The 26,432-nt window shown below is 41.7% G+C and overlaps 1 protein-coding gene across 21 annotated transcripts in view; it reads left to right on the top strand.

Annotated features, from left to right (window-relative positions):
- The window catches only part of LOC127490526 (uncharacterized), a 451,570-nt gene that overhangs the window by 235,096 nt on the left and 190,042 nt on the right, over positions 1-26,432 (top strand). For 3 of the 21 annotated variants that reach the window (XR_016236428.1, XR_016236415.1, XM_089336154.1), the window contains one exon: positions 23,051-23,142. The exons of the other annotated variants lie outside the window; for them this stretch is intronic. Coding sequence is in view for 1 of the 3 variants with exons in the window: in XM_089336154.1 (XP_089192280.1) it covers positions 23,051-23,103 (53 nt within the window). In the remaining 2 variants the exon portion in view is untranslated. Of the gene's footprint in view, positions 1-23,050; positions 23,143-26,432 lie in introns of those variants that run through there. 21 annotated transcript variants of the gene reach the window in all.

Consider the following 26,432-nt stretch of genomic DNA (forward strand, 5'->3'; position numbering starts at 1 on the left):
CTAAGCGTCCTTCAATGGATGAATGGATAAGGAAAATGTGGTACATACACACAGTGGAGAATTATTCAACCATAATGGAGCAATGTGGATGAACCTACAGGACATCATGTTCAGTGCACAGAAAGATAATATCTTACTTGTATATGGTTGCTAAAAAAAGTTGATCTCATGGAAGTGGAGAGCAGAATAGTGGTTACCAGATCCTGGAAAGGGTGCAGGGGGATGGAGAGAGAATGGTTAATGGGAGCTGGGGCGCAGTTAGATAAGAAGAATAACTTCTAATGTTCTATATCACAGTAGAGTGACTGATTGACAGTCACTAATTTTATGTTTCAAAATAATTAATACAGAGCATTTGGATGTTTCTAACATAAAGAAATAAATTGTATGCATTATTGAAATACTGCACTCTACATAAATATGTATATAGTTATTATGTGTCAATTAAAAAGAAAGAAGCCCAAGAGAGAATTCTGGCCCCTTCAATCATGTATGATATAGTTGGAAGTTGCTGTCTGTGAACCAGAAAGGAGATCTTGGCCAGAAACTGAATCTTCTGGAAGTTAGATCTAGGACTTCTAAGAATACAGACCTGTAAGAAATAAATTTCTGTGGTTTCTAAGCTACCACATTTATGATATTTTGCTGTGGTAATGTGAACATATTAAGACAAAGTGTTATCTTCCACTTAAATGTGGAGAGCTAGACAGCACTTTTCTCCTATTCTAACAATGAGACAAAGTCAGTGAAACTATAAAATATTAGTTGTGCCTGCATCCATTGGGGAGCTGAAGTCATAGAGTTAGCCAGCAGGTTGAATTTTCTTATTTAAAATTGTATTTATTTATTTGAAAGGCAGAGTGACAGCATGATAATGAGAGACAGAGATCTTCCATCTGCTGGTTCATCCCCCAGATGGTCACAACAGCCAGAGCTGAGCCAGGCCAGAGCCAGGAACTGGGAACTCTGTCATGGTCTCCCACAGGAGGCCAAAAACCCAGGCATTGAGCCATCTTCACTGCCTTCCCGGATGCATTAGCAGGGAACTGGATTGGAAGCAGAGCAGCCAGGACTTGAACAGGTACTCTGACATGGCATACAGGATTAGGAAGTGATGGCTTAACCTGCTGCATTGTAATGCTGGCCCCTATATATGCTAAATTTAGAAAAGTGAGACATCCCTCTAAAGAGAGACTAGATAGGTGACCTTGTTCCTCTGTGACAGAATACAGGAAGAGGGAGAGGCTTCCATATAAATGAGTAAGGAGAATTAACATGTGAATGAATTTCTTTAAGCTGAAAATGGGCTAGAATAAAATAAGGGAACACTAGAGGCCCTCTGATATAAGAAGAGTTTGTACTTAATTACTGTTTTTTTTCTATAAGCCATCATCAGATACTCACAAGAAATTTTGGAGGTGAAAGGCCAGAGAGCAGTATTCTCATTAATGTAGGTGTGGAGGAAGGGATGGCCACTGTGAGAAAGGCCCAAAACCCTACCTTGCTACTCCTAACCAAATTTCCTACAGATCCAAACACTTAAGCTATGGAGGAAGTCCAGCACCCTGCAACTTTGAGGCAGTAAAGACTCATTATTGCTAAAGGAAAATTTGGGGACTTAAGAGGTTAGGCCTAACTGCGTAAGCCCAGTTTTAGTCTCTGCTTCATTGTACTTGCTAGGTTGACACAACTCCTGATACCTACAGCCTGACCAAAGTAGAGGCATTTCCACTTCCCAGCAGAAATATTGTTGGTCTTATCTTTCAACACACAAAATCTGACATTTAAAAAATCTTAGGAGATACCCAAGAAAGCAATCAATAGAACCAGATATGATTAAGATGTTAGAACTATAGGTCAAGGACTTTAAAGTGATTATAATCAGTACATTAAAGGATATCATGAAAAAGCTCATTGATATGAATGAACATATTGGGAACACCAGTGGAAAGGCAGTCTCTAAGAAAGAGTCAAATAGAAATGCTGGAAATAAAAAAAAAACCTGTAAATCAGAGATGAATAATTTTTTTGAAAAAAAAATTTACTTATGTATTTGAAAGGCAGAGTTACAGAGAAGCAGAAGCAGAGAAAAGTCTTCTGTCTGCTGGTTTACCCCCTAGATGCCCTTCACAGCCAGAGGTGGGCTGATCTGAAGCCAGAAGCCAGGAACTTCTTCTTGGTCTCCCACATGGGTGCAGGGGCTCAAGGACTTGGGCCATCTCTTACTGCTTTCTCAGGCCATAGCAGAGAGCTGGATTGGAAGTAGAGCAGCTGGAACTTGAGCTGGTGCCCATATGAGAGGTGGGCACTGCAAGTAGCAACTTTACCACCATTCCAGAGGGCTGGCCCCAGAATAATTGTTTTAACAAGTCATCAGTAAAGTTGAGAGAGCTGAGGGAAGAATTGGTGAACTTGAATTTAAATCAATAATTGTGCAAACTGAAGCACAAAGGCAAAAAACCCAAACAAAAAAACCTCCAGAATACCTAACAGCAATGAGACATTATTCAGCACTTGTATAACAGGAATCCCAGGAAGAGAAGAAAAGGGCAGAAGATATATTTAAAGAGATAATGGCTGATAATCTTCTAAAAATAATGAAAAAATGCCAAACTATGGATCTAGGAAGCTCAGAAAACTCCAAGTAGGACAAGGAAACACAACAAAAACTGCAACATAACAGAACTCAGAAAACCCAAACATCATCAACAACAAACTACATTCAAAATGTTAAAAAATCTTAATAAAAATATTGAAAACACCAGGAGAAAAGAGATGCGTAATATACACTGAAATAAGAGAATTCCAGCTAACTTCTTTCAGGAGACAGGCAAATCAGCAAGGCAATAGAGAGGCATCTTTTAAGAAAACATCATCGATAAAATCCACCAAAACTACCCAGGATTTTATATCCAGTGTACATGTCTTAAGCTGAAAGTAAAAACAAAGAATTTTTTCAAAATGTATTTCAAAAATTGAGAGAATATATTACAAGCAGATCTGTGCCATAAGAAATGTTAAAAAAAAAGTTCTTCAGGAATCAGTTATATGATACCAGACAGAAACTTGGATATAAGAAAAATAATAAGGCCCTGAAGATGGTAAAAACGAAGGTAAATAGAAATTTTATTCTGATTTCATAATCATTTAAAAGATTATTACCTATCTAAAGCAAACTGGTAATAAAGTGCTTTGGGGTATAATATGTAAGTATAAAGTACATTCAACAACATCACCAAAAATGGGAGAGAGGAATTCCAAGTATACTGTTATAAGGTTTTTATCCTCTACATGGAGAGTATTATTTGAAAGTAGATGGAAATCCTAGAGCTGCAACTGAAAATACTGGAAAAAGAAGTATAGGTAAGAGGCCAAAGTAGAAATAAAATCACAAAAAATGCTCAGTCCAAAATCATGACAATTAAAAAGATGACACATCTTGTTAAGTTGTTGACTGCTTAGAAAGTGTGACGTGAGCAGGGAGTGTTAAGAGAAAAATTCGGAAAGGTATATGGGCTGATTATGGAAAACTTTATAAACTAGTCTAAGTTTTAAAAATCTTTTGGGTATTTAATGGTATTTTCTACTAACTTTAATAAAATAAAGATTTTTCTAGCTAAGTTGATTTTATATACCTTCTTCATAGATTGCATTTCTTTGAAGGATACATGTGGCTTGTGATAAGCTTGTGAGGTTCATAAGGATGTTTGAATGCCTTTGTCTTAAGAAGTTATTTAGTGTCAACCTTTTAAAGACAGGGTGGCTTAATTACAAGTGTGGAACTTGTTTTCAAATAGAAACCTAGTCACTTTGTGTAGGGGTTATTTACTGCTTTCCTTGTATCCATTCCTCTTAGTTCTTCACAATATTCCACTTTGTGTGGTTTTGGTGGAATGGACCTGTCTCTCAGTTCCAGGGGCATAAGCCACTCATTGTGTCCTATATCCATGACCACTCAGCTCTGGGGTGAACACATAATCTAGGTTAGACTGATCAACACAAGACTAAGTTCTGGGATTTTACTTTATCCAGTGAGTAGGTTCTTTCTGTGTTCACATGGAAGTTTTTGGCTGCTACCAGGGGAAAATGTGCCTGGTATTGAAGCCCAGTTGTGAGGTTAAAGCAGTTGAGAAATGGTGAGAAAGAGTTTGGGACCACACTGAGATAAGACAAACCTCTCTTGAAGTTTGTCACTTAACCTAATGTATCCTCTTTTCAGATTGAATATGACTTTGCATTCTGTGTGTCGAACTAGCAGTTTCAGTTAATTGTATTTGCCTTCATTCTGGCTCCTTTCCCTCATTCAAAATCCTTGCAAAACTTTTCTTCCCTTCACCTTTCTTAGACATCATTTCTAGCCTCCTTTCGGATAAAAGGTCAGTGGTCTCCCCATTTTCTCACAGGTATCACTTATTCCAATTGACATTTACACTTGAGTAAACCTTAAACTTCTCTGACCTTTCTTAAAAGCTAGATTTTGAAGAGATATTTCCTGTTTTAAAACAGTGCATTATTGTTGCTTTTTTTTCTTTTGTAAAAGGCCACTTTGCTCCTTCTAGGCTTTTTGGATACTTTGGGTGCCAGTTCAGGTTTTCTTTTCCTTCTTAGAAATTGCATTCTGCCTCTTCTCTTTTCCCACCCTGCAGTGCGACATGCAGATATTTTATGGAAACATGGGAACTACTTAACAGTAAGCTTAAAAATATTAAGCCATTTTCACACCTCATTCTTAGCCATATGAACTAAATAAGAGAATAACTCAGCTCTTAAATATCCCACTTAGTGTTGAAAATGAAAAACAACAGATGTAGATGTTTGAGTGGGATAAAATATGGCTGAGTTCACCAGTTCCCTTCCATTTGAGAAAACATGTTGACTCCTTCCCTTCACCAAGTTTTGGTAATTCAGAGGCAGAAGATGAATATGACACAGACTTGGAGTCCACCTGTCATTCTGTCTACAAATGATTCCATATTTCTCTTCCCACCTGACATACTATTAACTGTTCAGCTCAGCCAAGCACTATTTTTTTTTAGCTCCTTCTCTTTCAGTGACTTCTTAGGTAGCATCTACTCTGTGCCAAGTGCTTTACTCACATCTTCCCATTGAACTTGTAGAACAGTTTTAAAAGGTACCATGGGATAAAGCCATACATTCCCATAGAATCCATTTCGTATGGATTTATCTCACACACCTGTAATAGTTCTCTGGGGACCTTACAGAGGTGGGCATGTTCTCCTACATCTCTTGGGGCCACCAACTCCTCCTGGGGTACTTGTATCTATCAAACTCTATTTGTGCTTGAAACCTTCTGCTAATGTTTTCTCTAACATTTGTGAAGTCTTTTTTCCTGATGCTATTTGCTGTTATATTCATAAATTCTAGTGGTCTCTGGTTATGTTTCTATAAATATATATATATTATATAAACCACATATATAATATTATATAGATAAATTACATATATGTTCGGTCATAGACTTAACCTTGTCTCCCTGGGAACCTGTAACTTTAACTTTCCTCATATTGAGAATCCCTTGATATTCTTTTCATTATACCCTTGAGACTGTTAGAGAGCTTAGGTACCTACATGCTGGGATCTTTCATTGATGGATCAGCCAAAGCTTTCCTTCTCTGAACTACAGGTGCCTCTCTCTCCCCTGTCCATTCCTGTACTTCAGTAAGTTTTGGCTCACGCAACTTCACAGCCTCCTTTCTTGGAGTGCTTGCTGGGGTACATGCTGTCCTTTAGTACACAGGAACATGTAACAGAAACCCCGGGGACAGAAGGTCATAGTGACCCTGGGACAGGACCAGGATGCTAAGGAAAACTTATATCTTGTAGCACATGCTGGAGTTTCTGATTTCCTTTGTAGTGTGGGTGGAGTTTTAATGTCCAGGCTATTAGCACTGAGATGTCTCTGGAGAGCTCCAGCTGTCAGGGCCACAAAGTGGAGTTTTCTCTAGGTGCCATTCTGTGGAGAGGGGACATTTTACTACACAGCTCTTCAGCCTTCTGACTCTTTCTGAGGCGTGAATATTGGCAGTGAAGGCACGAAGCTGTTATTGCACCGATCTGTGATGCCAGGCTAGTAGCAGAATACTTGTCTTTACTGATCCAAAGAGATTTTGAATCTGTGTCAGCCCCCACAACAGGAGTCCTTTGGGGGACCAGAGGATTGATGCTCCCTGGAGAAGTCCCACTTGCCTGGCTGGGCATGCGTGTTTTCTGTGTGTTCCCTCCTTCCAGGGAGGTAGGAACTCAGACAGATCAGTCCCTTACTCTGGGTATGTGTGCAGGTGGGATACCAGCCCACATAGGATCAATTCCTAAAGGTTCCAATTTCTACCCTGGGGATATTTTAAATTTCTTTTTAAGTTTGTCTAAGAAGTCTTCCTCCTAGACATTGACTCGATCTGACTCAGATATTTAAATAAATTTTTTTCTTTTTTAACCTTTAAACATTTTTTTTTATTTGAGGGGCACACAGAGAGATAACAGAAAAGAGAGAGATCCCATCAGCTGATTCGTTCCCTAAACAGCCAAAATAGCCAGGGTGGGCCAGGCCAGAGCCAGGACCCAGAAATTCTATCCAGTGCTCCCATATGGATGTCAGGGACCCAACTTCTTGGGCCATTTGCTATTGCCCCTCAGGGTCTTCATTGGCAGAAAGCTGCCTTTGGGAGCCAGAGCCAGGAATTGAACCCAGATACTCCCATGTGAAATATGGGGCCTTGTAACTGCTCACCAAATGCCCATTCCTAAATATCCATTCATATGACTCCTCTGAAGATGATGTTGTGAGTAAGTTTCTGACAGGGCATTGCTATATGGAGGTTGGTTAATGTTTCACCAACAGGTTTCTGCTAGAAGTTCTCTCTTAAGTCCTATATATAAAGTGATACCAACCCAGGGAACAAATAATCCAAAAGAGTAAGCTATTTCTGGACAGTGTTTTAAAATCCTTTTATCTCACAACCATGGACAAAGCCAGAGAGAATGCCTTCATAATACTACCTTTATTAAACAAACCACGGAAGAGGGAAATTATGACTGACGTCAGTTTCATGAAACGCCAGTCTGACTTAATGAGCAGAATGCGTTTCTAGTAGTAATGATTTTGCTTACCTTCATAGACAGAGGTTATTGAGTGTTCTCCAGGTCTCCAGGGACATACTTATAAAGTGAGGTGTTTACACATTGGTAAACCATAAATCTTGTTGACCTTCTTGCAGTTAGAAGCATTTAAAGGCACATTACTCCCCTTTCCTTGGGAAACGTCACTTATCAGACTTATCAGTTATTAAGTAACTTCTAGACACCTGGCTTCACCATCATACAGAGGGAAATTATGTGGGTACTTCTGGCCAATGGTGACAGACTGGATTTTAAGGAGAACCAGAATTTTCAAGTGTCTGTGCTTATGAGTCCTACTAAATGAATTTGACTTACCAGATGGTTTACAAAAACACTTCAGGTGCTAATATGTTTGTATACTTTCCAGCTGTAAAGATGAGAAGCAAATATTTTGCATAATTCACATCTGCCACCAATTTTAATTTCTTCAAGTAGAGAAAGAACCTAACCGTGAGGCTATAACCATGACCCTGATGGTGACCTCTTCCAGGGCAGAAATCTTTAACTTACCTTTTTGGATTCTTAGCACCTAACAATCCCTCATCTATTTAACAATTATTTAATCCAACACATATTTACTGAGCACGTACTATATACAAGACATGGTTCTAGGCCGGGCTCGCTAGGCTAATTCTCTGCCTGCGGCGCTAGCACCCTGGGTTCTAGTCTCGGTCGGGGCACCGGATTCTGTCCCGGTTGCCCCTCTTCCAGGCCAGCTCTCTGCTGTGGCCAGGGAGTACAGTGGAGGATGGCCCAAGTACTTGGGCCCTGCACCCGCATGGGAGACCAGGAGAAGCACCTGGCTCCTGGCTTCAGATCAGCACAGTGCGCCTGTCCCAGCACGCCGGCCACAGCGGCTGTTGAGGGGTGAACCAATGGAAAAGGAAGACCTTTCTCTCTGTGTCTCTCTCACTGTCCACTCTGCCTGTCAAAAAAAAAAAAAGACACAGTTCTAGGTTCTGAGGATAGAGCAGAGAACAGATATAATCTTTGCTGTTATGGAGCTTATGCACAAGTGGGCAACGTTTTTTTTCTGCCAAGGGCCATTTGGATATTTATGACATCATTCACGGGTCATACAAAATTATGAACTGAAAAATTATTTTGCTTTACAATTAGTGAATTTTGAGTCCTGCCTTAGCAGAGCCAGACCAAATGATTTAATGGGCCTTATAGAACTCATGGGCTAAACATTGCTCACCCTGTAGGCTAAAAGAATAGGAGTACAATATGTCACTATGCAGAAAATAAAGGAGAGGGGAGCAAGAAAGAAAGGAGGCAGGGCTTTGTATGCCCTCATTATATTTCCTGTAAGGAGATGGCTTCTCTGACACAATGACATCTAATAGAGTCTAAAAGGTAGGCAGAAAGCAGCACCATGGCTCTATGAGGCAGCGGAGCTCCAGGGAGAGGGAACTGCAGGTGCCAAGGCCCCGAGGTGGGAGTGTGCAGGATGGCAAGAGGGGCTGGTGTGCAGTGAGGGAAGAGGGGTCGTCAGGGATTCAGAGGTTGTGGGGAAAGAGGACAGCTCACTAGGGGCTGGATGGGTTGAAGTTAGTACTGTGGACTTCGTCCTGAGTGTGCTGGAAGTCTTGGGGGTGGGAGGGTCATGAGCTGATTTGAGTGTCAGAGGGATCTCTGACTGCTGTCTGCAGGTGTAGAAGCGTGTTCCATTCTTGGGAAAGCCAGTAGGAGGCTCTTGAATTTGTTCTGGTGAGAGATGATGGTGTTTGGCTGGTGCACACAGTGGTTGCCTCTGGTCAGACAGCCTTCCATCTAAGAGGTTCTCAGTAAGTGTTTATAGTCCTCACTTATGTGGATCCCAATCTGTCTCCTTCCAAAGTCTGGAAAACCCACATAACTGAGACAAATGCATTAACCTCCACTCTCATTTGTTTTGGAAAGAATTTTCTAGATGTATTATGTTGCCAGGTCACAAAAAAAGGAATGACTTCTCAAAAACAAGAGCAATACACAAAAACCATTTTTAAAAAAATTAAAAATCCAGCTGCTTTGTATTCTGCTAATGGAGCTATTGTGTCTGCTGTTTGAAAAAGATCTTCTATGCCCTCTGAGACACTTTTTTAAATAAAAAAGTTTTAACACCACTGCAATGCACGTTCCAAGTTCTGCTCAAAGCTTTGCAGCAAATTGTCTTCCTGCTACATGGATGCTTCTCCATCTGGCAAAGGCTGACCCTTTGCCACCCTTGTTTCCAGTAGAGCACAAGCCACAGTGGATTTCACCAAAGGAACTTTTCAGTTCCATCAGCGTCTCTGATGACGATCATTAATAATGTCAGCTCAGCTCTGCACACAGGTTGGGAAGCTACGCAGTTGATTTGCTTTCTTCCTCATTTTGTGGTTGTCTGGCTGCAATGAAGGCAAAATGTCTGGAGGGTGACAGAGGTCTTTTAAGGGGCAGCTAACAATTTAGAAGCGCGCGTAAAGCAGTGAGAAGTTTGAGCGTCGTAGCCACCCTGATCGCATTAGAGCAGAGTTGAATGACATAGCTATTCAATTTAGTGCAGTGGCTCTCCATATAAGGTATGCCTCAGAACCAGCTGGAGGGCTGGATGCTCATGCTGGGGACCAGGCTCTGAGAACTGCCGAGCTAGAGAAATTCACATCTGTGCAGAGCCAGGGAACTTACAGAATATGGACAATCTAGTACACACTTCCTCAAAGAGCCTGTGTCCCTGAATGAATATGCAGTGTGTGATGAATTTCCCAGGTTAGCACCTCAGGGCTCCCCAAGAAGTAGAAACCATGGTCTTGTTTTTGAGAAGTTTGTAACCTAATTAATGCTGGGGAAAAAAAAAAGCACTTAATCTGGAATATAAATCTGCTGGAGGGTAAATTGACCCCCGTGTGGAGCACAAGGATGATGGGAGGGCTGAGCGAAGCGAAAGCTCTGAAGCAAGGTCGAAGCCCTCAGAGGGACCTGGGTTCTGCAGGAGGGACAGTGGCGGTGAAATCTCCTTGGCAAGAGGAGAGCAAGCAGGCTGAGTGGAGATCAGGAGACTAGGAAGTTAGCAACCTGACTGGTTAGAGGGAGAAGATCAGTTTGGGAGAGAAAAGGAATGAGTTTTGGAAGCCGGTCACATGGAGAGGAAGCCTCACAGGACTCTGGACCCTGGAGAGTGTAGATGGATGGTCAGTCATCTCAAATGTGGAGCAAGCAGCTGCTTTCAGGAAACAATGTGAAGGTATAGCTGAGGGTTTGGTTAAATGCCTCAGATTTCTCTTCCTACTAAAACAGATATCACCTTATGAATAGGAACAAATGGCTGTAAACGCTAAGTGGATGATGTACTTATGCCTTTAAATATTAAAGACGAAGCATCCTTTATACCAGCCCAGGGGAAGAGTATAAATATTAACGTTCTTTTAAAAGGCTACAGCACCTTAGTGAAGCAGGTGTGCTGAATGCTTTTACTATTGTTTATTTATTTTTAGTCTCAAGTATTGTGATTTGGAAAACTGACTTTCACAAAAGGCAAAGGATCAGCTGAGATTTCTAATAGCTCTCTAGCAATATGAGCCTATTTACCTTTGTTTCTAAAGTACAATAAAATAATGAGGATAGGGCCTGGTATTGTGGTGCAGGGGGTTAAGCTGCCGCCTGCTGTACCGGCCTCCCATATGGGCACTGATTCAAGTCCCAGCTACTCCGCTTCTGATCCAGCTCCCTACTAATGCACCTGGGGAAGCAACAAAGATGGCCCAAATATGTGGACCCCTACCATGTACCTGGGAGACTTGAGTGGAATTCCGGGATCCTGGTTTTAGACTGGCTCAGTCCCGGCCATCATGACCATTTTGGGGGTGAACCAGTGGATGGAAGATCTTTCTCTGTTTCTCCCTCTGTAACTTTGCCTTTCAAATAAATAAATAGATCTAAAAAAATAATGAGGATATTTTCTGACCTTCTGCACAGCTAGAATTTTGGAAGATATTAAGAATTTTATAATAGATGCTATAACTAAATAGCTAACTCCCTAAGCATAAATATGTCACCAAATTATTTTATGTATGTATGTATGTAAATTATATGGAATTTATGTATGTAAATTATATGGAATAAGAGGTCTAATAATAATAAAAACATTTCAGTAAAACAATCATAAAAGGTATTGATATTTTTAAAGTGCTTATGCTGTGCAGACATTGTGAGTGTGTGTGTGTGCATGCATATGTATTCTGTGATGGGTATACACACAACACTTTAAAAATAACTTCTTAGGGGGTCAAACTATGGACCATGGTATTTACTCATGGTACATACACGATTCAATGGTTTTAGTAAATCTAGTTGTTGAATATTTCTGTCATGCCCAAACATTCTCTTGTGCCTGTTTGTTATCAATCTTATTCCCACTCCTAGACCTGGACTGATTAATTCTCTGTCACTATGGTTTTGCCTTTTCTGGACATTGAAATAAATGGAATTGTACCATATGTAGGTTTTGAGTCAGATTTTTTTCACTTAGCATAGTGTCCTTGAGATTCAACCTTACTGTGCTATGTAACAGTAGTTCTTTCATGTTTATCGCCAGTAGTCTTACCCTGTGTGGCTAGATAGCATTTTGTTTCCCGTTTCCAGTTGGATTGCTTCTAGCTTATGGTTATTGTGAGTAATGCTATAATGAACATTTGCTCACATGCCCTTGTGTACACACAGTTTAAGTTGCCTCAATTACCCTATGGTGTTGTACCATCATTATTTAGTTTTTTAGTGCCATGATCATTTATTTTTCTCCAGGTGATAAAAATGAGGTTTAAAAATATGAAATTTGTATGAGGTGATAAATGCAGTAGAGGTAATATTTTTTAAAAACATAGATTACACTTTTTTATTTGCATTTCTATATTCCTTATTGACTCTGCAAATTAGCCCCGAGTCGTGCATCTACTTCAGGTGGGAGATGAGGGTCTTGGAAGCATTGTGACGGAAATTAAAAGATCAGAGGATGGGTTAATCAGTTTCTGACTTTGAAACTATGATTTAGGGATGAGATAGTAAGATTAAAGCCAGCTTCAGAAGGAAGAGGATAATGAAAGGGAAAGGGAGGTGGATCGGATTGATTTATTTTTCAGTATTTTTAGTGCATCTAGAAAGGAAACCTGGAAGATTTTGATCCTGGTTTCTTTCACTGAATAGAGAGAACTCTTTCCCCTGTTGGCAAGGCCATGTGATTTGCTGCCCATGTTAGGAAGAACATCAGACATGCTGTCTGATGAGAAAGGTAGGGACCTGTTTCTCCCGGACAGGACTTTTGTGGGGAGAAGAGGTGAGAGAGGCAGGGATGGATCCTGATCTCCTCCTGGAGACTTGTGGCTGGAGAAGTGGGGATGGTGAGGTTAACTGAGGAGGTTACAAGGTCATGTGGCTTTGGATGTAGGTATATTCAGGGCCCTGGGTGGAGACTGATTCCAGGCTGCCATGCTTCGGACTTGGGCATGGCCACACCTGAGGGCATTTAGCTGGCCAGACCAGTGTGCTCAGGCAGAGAGAAGGCCCACATTCAGCTTTTCTAAGTTGTCTTCAGAGTCCTTGCTGTGTTGTGGTATGGAGGGAGCCCAGGAGTGCCTGGGTGCTCAAGAAAGTGGGCTCTGGAGAAGCTGGCCCGAGGGACCCCAACACAGCCTGGCAGAGAATGTGAATGCCTTGCCTATCTGACCTATCGGTGGAAGATCTGCCTGAAACTCAGTGGCTTTAGCAGGAACTATGGGGAGATAAGCTGGCTAGAGAACCTCTGTAGACAGTCATCAAAGCCTACTTTAGAGATATGCCAGGCACCAAGTTCAGCATTATTGGCGTGCCCGGGGGCAAAAGCACTATCAACAATGAGGTCCTCAACTGGCTGACTCATCTCAAAAGGCAGCATGAGGTCAAGGGTCCTCCTGCCCCCAGGGCTGGCACTAGAGCAAGGCAAATGAAGCTCTAGGTCAGAGGAGTCATTAGCTCTCAGCCTTGGGCAGGTGCCTCCTACATTCTGCATGCTAGGGGCATGGCTTGCTGCACCCTTGTCCTGGCCCTGCCTCTCCACAACACAGCCTGGTTCCACTAGTCCCCCTGGAGAGAAGCAGGAGGGGAGGGGTTTGGAAATCTGTGATTATATACTTGTAGTTACAATGAATGAGCCTTTCCTAGGGAACTCTAAATTATTATGTTGGTCTATGTTAACTAGAGTAGACTAAATCTCCATTTGTTTATTCATTTCCCATTGCTCAGTAGGTAAGAGCTTGTGTGAAAGAGTTGGTTTGTTATAGAGATAAATTAAGAAGCAGCATTTCCTTAGCAATGTGAGTGGATTTGTGATCTTTTCTACATATGAGTGGTAGAATTTAAATCAAATTTGCATGACTCCAGAACCCATCCTTTTAACCACTGTTTTGAGGGTAACACTGACAAGGATAACAGCTAACAAGTTCTGAGAGCTTACTGTGTGCCAGGCTCTGTTCTATGTGTGTTAACCCACTGACTTAACAGTACTCATTACTACATGCTTTCCTTAGTTTATAGAGAAAGAAATGGAGACAGACAGAGCCACACAGCCCATGAATGGTGGTGAGCTAATTGCTGTGGGTGTGGAGCCCATGCTCAGAACCACTGCAACATGAAGGCTTTTGAGTTGGATGACACTATGTGACATATGACACTTTTAGTTTTCCAGAGCTTTTCACAATGTGGCCTTGTTTTATCCTCCTGACAGGTTTGGCAGTTGAATGGAGCAGGAGCTAAAATTGCCCCCTTTACATATGAGGGAACATGGATGGGAAGAACTACTGAGGAACGACACGAGGGCTTGAAAATGGCAGGGACAGCAGGGGACAGAGCAGAAGGTGTGCGGCGGAATGAAGGGAGGCATCACCGAGGACCTGGATGTCATGTCAAGGAGCTTAGTGGGGAAGGTTAAATAGAGATTAGAGATCAAAAAGGAAAGATGCAGAAGATATGTTTGAAACTGACAATGTGTTCAATCGCTATTTCTCAGTAGGTTTCTATCCAGATCCCCCCAAAAAAGAGAATAAAAACACTGTTGAGTGAGTTGGCTTTTTTAAGGCTCAGGGACCACATTCTTTCTGGCATTGATTCTCTTTGAGAGTTTGGCTAAACTTAAACAAAATGCCAATTTTGCTAATTACTAAAGATATTTAAGGAATAATCTCCATATGACAGTGTTAGATGAAGCAAATAAATAGCAGCAGAGATTGATTAATGGCCACAGCAAACCTGCAGCAATCAATCACAGGAGGCATTTATTCCGGAGCATTCGATAGAGTTGTGTTTTCCAAAAACGTGGTGTGAAGGATGATTTTAGGTAACTTCCAAATATATCTTTTTTATTTCATTGTTAGAGGAATATTCATTTTTGTATTTATGGAAATTATATACTTGCTTAAAAGAAGATGATTTAAGAATAGTATTAATAATAAACATGATGAATTCTGAGAGAAATCGTGAAGGCAGTGTGCAAATGAGTGAAGGTTTTTTTTTTTTTTAAAGATTTATTTATTCGAAAGTCAGAGTTACACAGAGAGAGGAAAGGAAGAGAGAGAGAGAGAGAGAGAGAGAGAGAGGTCTTCCATCTGATGGTTCACTCCCCAATTGGCTGCAATGGCCGGAGCTGTGCCAGTCCGAAGCCAGGAGCCAGGAGCTTCTTCCTGGTCTTCCACATGGGTGCAGGGGCCCAAGGACTTGGGCCATCTTCTACTGCTTTCGCAGGCCACAGCAGAGAGCTGGATCAGAAGTGGAGCAGCTGGGACTAGAACTGGTGCCCATATGGGATGCTGGCGCTTCAGGCCAGGACATTAAGCCGCTGCGCCACAGACCGGCTCCAAAGTTTTGAGAATGCTGTATTAATGAAAGAAGACCAACTGAATACTAGCCCAAATATATTTCATTCCGTCCCCATCCCCAGTCCCAACTTTTATTTAGTGTTGATTATACAAGTTGTATGATACACTGTGTCGAACAATTTGCTTGCCTCAACTCTTTTTATTTTACAATAGCCTGCCAAGTGTCACTTGAGATTCTTTCTCTCCTTGTTCCTAAGTAGCAGAGCCCATTTTATTGGACTAGCAATGGTCTCCATTGCAAAGGCTACATTCCCAGGTTGCTTTGGGACCAGTCATGCCCTGTGACTGTATTCTGACAGATGGGCTGTTCAGTGGGAGTGTTGTGTGGAACTTCTTAGACTGGTTGTATTATGATGCTAAGTCATCGGGGAGATGCAGCCACTTGTACTTCCCTTTTCCTCCTTCCTGCTGCCTGAAACCTCCTTGTGATGGCTGAAATTCTGGAACAGGAGGTAGTTTTGAGATTGGAGGACAAATGCTAGGATAACAGAGCAGAAGCCTTGATGACTTCGGAACTGGAACTTCCCCTGTCTACCTCAAATCTCTTTTACCTATGATAGAAGTGCTTTTGGATGTAAGTAACAATAAACAAAGCATATAGGAGTTAAGATGTAGGTTCTTGCCCCTGCCCCCAGCATAACGAGTGCAGTTGTGTATGGCTGTTCAGAGCCCAAGTTCTCTGCAGTCTCCGTTCTTTTACCCTTAGTGTATTTGCTTTTATCATCATGCTTGATACCACATGACTGCAAGATTGCTACTACAGATCCAGGCATTAGGTCTGCACAGCAAGAAAGAAAGATAAGGAAGAGCCTAAGGTTTGCTCCTCACAGTCTTGGTTTTTTTATCTGGGACTAGAACTCCTCCCTAGCCAAGTTCCCCTCGTATCTCCTTATACAAGACTTCATTTCATGTCTGTGGAGGGATCTGGCCTCCACCCATTAAGGAAGCCCTGTGATCTGCTGACATATGTTGTAGACAAATTTTCTATTATTAAGGAAGAAGAGAGAGGGGCGAGGCTGTGGGTGGCCATGGAAACTGAGGGAGGCCGGGCTCAGAAATGAGGTAACCATCCCAGTGCTGCGTAGCCAGCATGTGGAAGAACTGGGTTTCGAAGGAACGCCAGAACTGCCAAACGACCCTGATAAACTGCTCTCAGGAAGATCTTGAACATCTGAGTTTTCCTTTCTTCAAACTTTATTTTTAGACTCTGTCATGGATTTTATACAACAGGTAGAACTAGAGAGACATGGAAGATTCCTTCCAATTTAAGCTTCTAGAGAAACTCTGTCAAAGAGAGCCTTGGAAAATGATGAGCATGTTCTCCGTTGGACTAAGATAGTGGGAACCAACCACACGTGGCCACTGAGGACTTCACATTTTAATTTCAATTTAAATAACCTCGTGTAGCTAGTGGCTACCATGTTAAACACAGTAGCTGACCCTCAAAATATTGGTTCCTGGAATATTCTTAACTGCCAAGAATCAACAAAATTCCACCCTTAAAACAGATCTTTTTGTGGCAGGCCAGGCTGCCTGTTTCTAGGACCCGTGAGCGACAGGTATTCAACAGGCCAAGGTCAATGGCAGCCAAATTAGGTTTAGCTGTCATTTGTGATCAAAGTTTTATTTTACAGAGGATGGGCTGTATCTTTAAGAAGCAATAGCCCCAGAGAGGCTGGGGAAAAAGACCAGAGAGGAGGTTTTACTTCACAGAGGAAGGGCCGTGAAGGGCTGTGCTTAATGGAGCAGCAGCCCTAGAAAGCTGTGTCTGGAGAAGCAGCAGCAGGCCCAAGGTTCGGGGGTTTTCTTATCAGATCCTGGGCCTTTTCCAGGAGATGATAGCACCACAGGAGTGAGCAACTGCGGTGTCTTGCAGGTGCTGTGGTTGTACTGCACTAGACAGACAGGAAGCTTGCTGGTTAAGGGCATGAGCACTTGTTCTGAGAAATCTCCCAGGTCACCAGGTATGAAGAGTTCTTGTGATAGAGATCTCAGAGAAAAAAAAAGCACCCTTAGCTGGACGTACATGTTATTTTGAGTTGAAGGGGAGGATTCCTTTTCCCACAACAGTGTGTATAATACAGTTTGCTTTCCTGTGCCTGTCCCTGTCTCTTCTTGTGGCCCCATGTGACTGACCATCTCATAGAAGAATACGAAACAAGTGCTCTGCTCTAATATTTGTGTAGAGATACAGATGAGGCTGATTTAGCACGTGTCTCTCTGACAGCACTTGGAAATGAACTACATCTTTGAGAAGTAGGCCATTCTGTTATTTGCATCTGTTTATTCGGTTTAAGAGGAAAAATTTTATCTGGGCAATTGAGTTTCTTCATGTTAGATTAATGATTTGTGGGCCAACATCAGAGAGATAAAACAAAGCTATGTTCATTTCTAAGTATCCTGTGTCCCAAATGCAATCCCTTTAATGGATAACACTAAAAGATTAATAATTGCAAACAGTGTTGGAATATTATGTCTTTCTTATCATTCTCTGCTGGGCAGAAGGGAGGCCTGGGAGTCTATGCTAGGAGTCTCTGTTCCCAGCCTTTAGAGTGATTTTCCGAGTCCACTTTGCAGCCTGACTTGTAAGACTGGCATCTGGAAACTTTCCACTGGCATCTAACTAGCTAAATTGTACTCTTTTGGTTTTTAATGGAAGTCCAGGAAATCGAAGGTGTGGGTATTTGCTGTACTAGGTTTTCCATTTTGAGAAAATTAAGGGCATGAGTGGTGGAAGGAACTTGGGTGCACTGTGATGCATTTGAGGAAGGAATCAGGAGCAGGACCTCTGGAATGAAGCTGTTCTCACCCTTGCTATTATGTTGGCTCTATTCCTTCTGTTAAAAGTTCTTTTAAAAGTTTATTTATTCATTTGAAAGACAGAATGACAGAGGCAGGGAAAGAGATTGTCTATCCACTAGTTAACACACCAAATGGTGCAACAACTGTGGCTAGGGCAGGCCCAAGTTAGGAGCCAAGAACTCGATCAGGATCTCCCACACGTGTGGCAGGAATCCAAGCACTTGAGCCATCATCTGCCTGCTGGATAGGAAGAAGAGGTAGGACCTGATCCTAGGCACTCCAGTATGGGATGTGAGCATCTGAATGAGCAACTTAACTTGCTGTGCCACAACAGCTACTCTGGTTCTTTGGTTCTGAGAAACATTTTGCCTTGTACTTTTTCATTGGTGCTTTAATGATGCCATTCTTACCTTGAGCTCTGCATTCTCCCCTATGCTGTTCATCCCGCTGAAAAGCTGGGTGCAGACATCATCTGCACTGCAACACCGCCTCTTAGGAGCAATGTGGGAAGATCCAGGTCCCTAAATTTCTGCAAGGCTTGGAAGACATATTTTGCAGCCTGCATCGCATAGAAGTTCCCAATTAATCAAAAGGTGCACATCTTTTTGGTGTCAGGACCTAACTTCCTACTGTTAAGGACTTTAGTCTGATTTGGAAGCTTCAGGATAAACACAGCAAATCCCATCAGTTTTTTGTCTCCTTCAGTCCCAGAAACAGTTCCATTTCCGTGTGAATGTCTCACTCACAGCAAAGAATGGGTGAAGCAAATCCAGCTCTTAACAGGAATGAGTGCTCAGGTGCTAATTTGCAAACACAGGCACTTTTTTCTTTTAAGGGCTATTGAGATGTGTATGTTGACACCTGGTATTATCATTTTGGCAAAAGCTTCATACAATATGCATAGACCTTCGCATAAACAATGCAGTATGGGAGTTGTTAATGATGTCTGTGCTTAAAAATAATAATGATTATTCTGTAAATTCAAAAACCTAAAGTTGAAAAAAAAACTTGCCTTGGCCTCTACCTTCACATTAAGAACCAGATGGCCAACTAGAGCTGTATATTTCTTGTCCTTGTGTTGCGAGTAAACGCAGCCACAGGAGCTTATTTAATGCTAAAAGCCTCCATCTGCTGGATGTAATCTTTCTGTACCTTTAGAAAAATGAATAAAATAAGGACCTGCTTGCCTCTGACCTTGACTCTCAGACAGATTATGCACCTCTGCTCATTTCCTTTTCTCCTTGACAGGTGTTAATCCTGAAATGATAGCATTGTCATCTTTTGACAGTTTTCATCCTTTTACCTAAATGGGGGTGAACTTGGCTTCCTAGTATTTCTGGTTGCCATGTGTGTTGTTGCTATGCAGGGAGTGGCCTTTTCTTTTTTAATGAGCAATCCACTCTGGCCCTTTAAGCATCTTTTCTTGTAAAAATACTGAAGCATCCTTTGTTTCTCTGGTCTTTCTGCCAAATATAAATGAAAAGTCATTATAATTGAAAATGGCCTTAAAAATCTCCACATGGATCATGAATCTGTTTACTCAATGGAGGGAAGGAGAAATGGGATAAACAGAAGAAGTTGCTTCAAAAGTGCTGATTCATTTGTTTCCATCTTTGTGGGCCCAGCCCCTACCTCTCTTCCTGCCTTCTGTTCACCACCATCACCAGGTGCTGTTCTCCTGGGACTGTGTGTTTCTTTCCCAGGGGTTATTTGTAATGAGAATGCTATTTAAACAGAATTCATTGTCATTCAGGCTTCCTTTCCTTCAGGCATGTTGCTTCCACTTGTACTCAGCTGTGTTGCAAGTTGGAACTGAAAGAAGGACCATAGAGGTTACTCTCCTCATTTTATCAGTAAAAAACCCAAGGCCAGAATAAGGGACTGACAGCTAAAGGCAAAACTCAAACTGGACACAAGCTACTTTTCCTCTGCCGTACAGATTGAGAGCACCGCACAGAGAAATAAGTAAGTCTTAAAGGTTGTGTGTAGCACATCGGGGACTGATTCCAAACAGGAAGATTTTCATTAACTTCATTGGTGTTGACCTTGAGCAAAATAGGATGCGTGAGAGTGCTTATTAAATCTAAGAGTAAAAAGCTAAGAAGGGTTTAAGTTTAACTTCAAGATAGTTCAGGGTAATAGCGTTGTTTTGCTCTGTTTTTCAATATAATTACTTCCTAACTCAACAATTTATTTTAGTGATGGAAAAGCTTTTGGATACATAAAAATTTGTTATATGTGCAGTATGGTGCAGTGCTCAATGATCTCGAAGACAGTAAGGAGTTAGGTATTGTTCCTGTCTATCAAAATGAGGAAGGCCAAATTAGCACATCTAACCCCTTCTGTAGTGTTATCTCTGTAACAGAACTTTCACCTCCTCTCAATGCTGAATTCTGACCTAGTTCTTTTGGATCACTTCCAAAGTTCACTGAGCTCTAAAAGGCTTCCCAGATCAGGTGGATCTGCTATCATGTGCTTGCACAAGTCCCATAATTCCTCTTTTGTATCACACATTACTCTTGAAATACTCACTTGGCTGTAAATTCCATGAGGGCCAGGGCCATACTTGTTAATTTGTCTTGGTGGTTTCTTCTGGTTCTTGGTGCAACTATAGTAGCTCAAAGTCACCCCAACCAGATGGCCTTGGCACAAATGAGAGTCCCAAGTGGATGATAGGTACGCTGATATACTGATCACTTAGCCATTGGGAAGGTCCATTTGTGGACAGAGGTGGTCAGTTCCCTTTCTTTTTTTTTTTTTTTTTAAAGATTTTATATATTTATTTCAGAAGTAGAGTTACAGACAGTGAGAGGGAGAGACAGAGAGAAAGGTCTTCCTTCCGTTGGTTCACTCCTCAAATGGCCGCAACGGCTGGAACTGAACCAATCTGAAGCCAGGAGCCAGGTGCTTCTTCCCAGTCTCCCATGTGGGTGCAGGGGCCCAAGGACTTGGGCCATCTTCTACTGCTTTCCCAGGCCAGCACCCATATGGGATGCCAGCGCCGCAGCAGAGGATTAACCAAGTGAGCCACGGCCCCAGTCAGTTCCCTTTCACCTCTAGCAGCTTCATCTCTGCTCCACTGTGAAGTAATGTAGTCTAATGTATATTTTGATAATTAAAACGTTGGAAAGGCCGGCGCCGTGGCTCACTAGGCTAATCCTCCGCCTTGCGGCGCCGGCACACCGGGTTCTAGTCCCGGTCGGGGCACTGGATTCTGTCCCGGTTGCCCCTCTTCCAGGCCAGCTCTCTGCTGTGGCCAGGGAGTGCAGTGGAGGATGGCCCGAGTACTTGGGCCCTGCACCCCGTGGGAGACCAGGAGAAGCACCTGGCTCCTGCCATCGGATCAGCATGGTGCGCCGGCCGCAGCGCACCAGCCGTGGCAGCCATTGGAGGGTGAACCAACAGCAAAAGGAAGCCCTTTCTCTCTGTCTCTCTCTCACTGTCCACTCTGCCTGTCAAAAAAAAAAATGTTGGAAAATATTACAGTATTTATTGGATGGACAGAAAATCAAATATGTGGATGGATGGTTGGTTTGATGTTCCCAACTCATGATAAATTATGCTCATATATTGAGCAGTATAAAAGAATCAAAGAAGTAGGTATGACATATCACATAACAGATCCATTGACTACTTAAAGAGTCCATGGTAAAGCTGACTTGATTGTTTGCTAGGCAAGGGAAACCCACATTCCTTAGGAACTACTTCAGTTTCCCCCAAAGGAAAACAGAAGAGTTGGCTCTAGTCTGAGAAATAAATTTTATTTAAGAAAGGTGAAAGTCTATCAATCTCTGATTGGATCAAAGATGGATTAGAATATTTTTGTTGGGATTGGCTGTTACTTTTGTGTCATCAACACTAAGAACTTAGTCCTCAATCAGGTCCAAAATGGGTTAGAAAAGACCCTGTCTGGATCATTTAGTAGGCAATACTCAATGTGCCTGTTCAACACTAAGTAGAACTTCCTTTTCACATAATACCATGGTGAAAATCCCCTCTCTTATTAGCTTTCATTATAAGTAAGGCAATCATGCCAGGAAACTGGCCCAATGGTGGTGTCTCAGGGGAGGTGATTATTATTTGTCACTATTGCTAGTTAATACTGTACTGTTAATTGTTCCAGGTACTGTCCAAGTTAGGAAGATGAGTTGAGGAATATTAAATAGTTCAATAATACATCAAGATGTATTATTCAAATATAAGCAGAGTAAAACAGAAAGAAAGAAATATTTCCATTTCATCCTTTACCATTCTCTGCTTTCTGCCTTACACTATTTTCTCAAGGCAGGGAAGTTTGAAGGATCACAGAAGAGGCTTCTTCAAAAAGTTCTTGGGGCCAGTGCCGCGGCTCACTAGGCTAATCCTCCACCTTGCGGCGCTGGCACACCGGGTTCTAGTCCTGGTCGGGGCGCCGGATTCTGTCCTGGTTGCCCCTCTTCCAGGCCAGCTCTCTGCTGTAGCCCGGGAGTACAGTGGAGGATGGCCCAAGTACTTGGGCCCTGCACCCCATGGGAGACCAGGAGAAGTACCTGGCTCCTGCCATCGGATCAGCGCGGTGCCCTGGCCGCAGGGCACCGGCCGCAGCGGCCATTGGAGGGTGAACCAATGGCAAAGGAAGACCTTTCTCTCTGTCTCTCTCTCTCACTGTCCACTCTGCTTGTCAAAAAATAAAAAAATAAAATAAAGTTCTTGGAAAATGCATATTATTAAAAACTATCAGTTTCAAATTACTTTTGCACTGATATAAACTTTTTAAAGTTCTAGTTTTCTATGAAATTTTTTAAGCAGCCTTGTATTTGCCAAATGATTTTCCTTTTGTTTCTGAGTATCTTAATATGCCTCTGCCACAGTCTGGAGGACTTAAGTGGTAGGATAAGTTGTACAACATGTTAAATTTGGCTATTTAGAGTTTGAAAGTAAGGTACCTATTTAGTGGAATATAAATCATGGAGTATGGATGAGGTCTGTTTGGTGGTGATGTAAGTCTTAAAATATCAAATGATGACCAAGACCCTAAACATGTTACCCATAAGAAAATTTCATCTCATTTCTTGGGTGGGTTGCTCTAGTGATTGGTGGTGGTAGCTATGAATTTAGAGGAAACTGGGAGAGATATGACAATGTTGGGACTTAGGAAATTTTTGTGAAATTGTTATTCTAATAGACTTGGGCTACCATGTATCTAGTTAAAAATCTTTGGATGTTTTAGGTTTAGAGGGTTTTGACTCCTCTATTGTTAATTTTAGGGGCCACTATAGCAGAAAATGGATTTTCAATCTCTTCACAGAAGAATGAGTGAATTATGAAGAGGTTTAGGGGCCAGTGTTTTGGCATAAAGTAAGTAAGGCAGATAAAGTCACTGCCTGTGGTGCGGGCATCCCATATGGGCACCAGTTTGAGTCCCAGCTGCTTCACTTCTGATCCAGCTCATGGCTATGGCCTGGGAAAGCAGTAGAAGGTGACCCAAGTCCTTGGGCCCCTGCGTCCATGAGGGATACCAGGAAGAAGTTCCTTGCTCCTGGTTTTGATGGGCTCAGCTCTGGCCATTGTGGCCATCTGGAGAGTGAACCAGTGGATGGAAGACTCTCTCTCTCTCTGCCTCTGTCTATGCCTCTCTAACTCTGCCTTCCAAATAAATAAATAAAGCTTAAAAAAAAAAGAATAGAAGAGGGAAAACATCCCTTTATAAAAAAAAAAAAAACAGAATAAAACAAAACAAGAAGAAGAAGAGGTTTAGGGGCCAACTCTGTGTTGTAGTGGGTAAAGTCATTGCCTATGATGTCATCATCCAATATGGGCGCTTGTTCGAGTCCCAGCTGCTCACTTCCAATCCAGCTGTCTGCTATGGCCTGGGAAAGCAGTAGAAGATGGCCCAAGTTCTTGGGTTCCTGACCTATGTGGGAGACCAGGAAGAAGCTCCTGGCTCCTGGCTTTTGATGGGCTCAGCTCTGGCTGTTGCGACCATCTGGAGAGTGAACCAGTGGATGGAAGACCTTTCTCTGTCTTTGCCTCTGCCTCTCTGTAGCTCTGCCTTTCAAATAAATAATTAAATCTTTTTTAAAAAAAGGAAGAGGTTTATAAAAACCCAGATATGATCTGCTGGTGTTGTTCATCCTAGCCAGGTACTGAACTCCAGCATTCATAGTCATTATTCCCTCTTTTAGTTAGAAATGCAGTTTTGCTGGTGGAGGGTGACTGTAAAGTAATGAGTATAGGTGCCCATCATCTCCTAGTGGTGGGTCAGGGAAGAGGGGAGGCTGCAGCATACGTGTAAAACCTTTCCAGGGAGAAACTTAGTAGGAGATGAGGTGGAATAAATGAAACACAAGCCAATGAAGCATTGGTAAGAAAACATTGCTTTGGTGGTGGAAAGCCCAAAACAACTCAAATGTGAGAACAAAATTAAAATGTAACTTTTGGAATGAGAGAAAGGAAAGCATTTCAGAGAAATTGTGGAAAGGTGAAATTGGACCTCTTCTAACTTGATTCTTCTTGGAGCTCAAAATGCTCTCAGAGCACCTGCCTTAAGTTGTTAAAATGAAGAACTTGTGTGAAGATTATGTCTTTGGAGTTCAAAGCCACATATGAAGGTAGGCTAAAGGAGAATTATTTATATTATTTGGTAATCTCAGTTTCTAACCTTCTTTATTGTCGATTTATAAAGTCAGTGGCTCCAACTGGATATGGAAGGAGGGATAAGATTGGGGACATGATGTCCTGATTGTTTTCTGTACTTTTGTCCTTCCTTCATTCCTCATACTCCCTGTAATTCTGCCATGAAGGATGGAAGTAATACTGCCATTAATTTGACTCGTTGGTTTTGGTGAATAGTGACTGTAATGGTGAGAATGTAATCCCAAGAATTCAGTTTATTCTGTTCTCTAGGGAATCTAAAGATAGACCTACCAGTCTAATAAACTGTAATTCTTTCTCCCCATGAAACTTCTGATTCAGTAAATTAAGGTGCAGTCTGTTGGTCTGTATTTCAAAGAAGCCTCCCACTGCCCAGTAATCCTAATAGCAATAGTGCAGGAACGGTATTTGGATATGTGCTCTCTTTGACATACGTATGAGATAAGCTCTGATGTCAATTACCTCCTTGCTCTATGTCCCGGGGAAAGTTAATTGATATCTCTGCCTGTTTCCATTGTGCAAAAAGGGGATAATGTTAGTACCTACCTCATGGACTTGTGAATAATGAAATGATACAGAAAAACATACTTAATACCGTGAGTGACATGTGGTGGGGTCTCCAGAAGAAAGTTATGTTGTCATTTCTATTGTTAATAATGAGCTTGATCATCCCTTCCTAGAGCCTTTTTAGATTTTTGGATGTATGGAGAGAAAGGAGACTTGAAGTAGATTAAGCAATAGGGGAATGCATTTGTCTAAGCAAATTGTAGAAATATGGCAGGTTTAGAGGTAACCTTGGTGACCAGACATGCTGATGTCCCAGATAGGGCATTTCCCATTTAAAGGAATAATCTGTGATCAGATAACCATTGAGAGAAAAGGAAATTCTCCTAAAAACTCCAGCCAGAAAAATTGGAGGAAGGACTTGTTGGCTCAGATGAAGTCATGTGCTCATCTCTGTACCAACTGCTGGATACTTTACTGTGATTGATTGCATTGGGTGATGTAGAAGTCCCCTTATCCAAAGCTGGAGAAACTTGTACTGGGAAGACAAAGACCTTTAGCCACTACTATTTTTTCCCCTTGCTTTTCTGCATCCCTGTAATTGCACATCTGTGATAGATACATAAAGGCATTAGGGATGGCCTAAGACCCTAACCAATGTGGCTCCTTACCTAGTAGAATTTGTAGTCCAGTGCAGATGTAGAATTTGAGAATGAACAGATGAAAGACAATATATGATTTTGCAAATTTTGGTCCTCTTCCAATAGTAGGAATTAAAGAAATAGTACGGTAATACAAAGAATATAATTTTGAAAATGAAATTAATTTGAATAAATAAAATTGGAGAATATCATTATTGAATAAATAAATTTGGAAAAGGTGATTAATTCATGATAGTGATACTTAAAATTATCAGTGGGTTCCTGTAACTCATCCATTCTGTCCCCCCATTCCATCAATCTCAAGTGATGAATAAATTACAGACAAATCAGTGGTCAAGGTGGGTTGGGCTCAGCTAATCCAATTCTTTTGCAGAATTTGCTCAGAAATCCAGGACTCAAAGTCATTATTGCTGCTTTAAAAATGGGATGGCTTCACTACCACTGTCACCAGCATGTGAGTCAGATTAATAATGATACTAATTAACTAAAGGCCAATATTTATTAAGTCCTTACTGTAGGCTGTGATGTTTTACATGCTTTATGTGGATTAATTCATTTAGTCCCCCTATCAGTGCTTGAGGTAAGTATTGTTATCTTCATTACACAAATAAGGGCGGAGGCATAAATTCCAAGTGATGCTACCCTTTACTCAATGTGTGCAACATCCAGAGCTTGGTATTAAGTGACTTTCATTTAGTTAATCCACTGAATCCTTGTGATGATACTAAAAAGTAGGTTCTGTTTTTATACCCACTGTAAAGATGAGGCATTGAAGTTTGGAGAAGCTAAGAACTTGCTGAAAGTTATATGAGTGTAAGAATATTGTCTT

Source organism: Oryctolagus cuniculus, chromosome 6 (assembly GCF_051225735.1).
Source record: "Oryctolagus cuniculus isolate XC-2025 breed Fujian yellow rabbit chromosome 6, ASM5122573v1, whole genome shotgun sequence".
Taxonomy (NCBI): Eukaryota; Metazoa; Chordata; class Mammalia; order Lagomorpha; family Leporidae; genus Oryctolagus; species Oryctolagus cuniculus.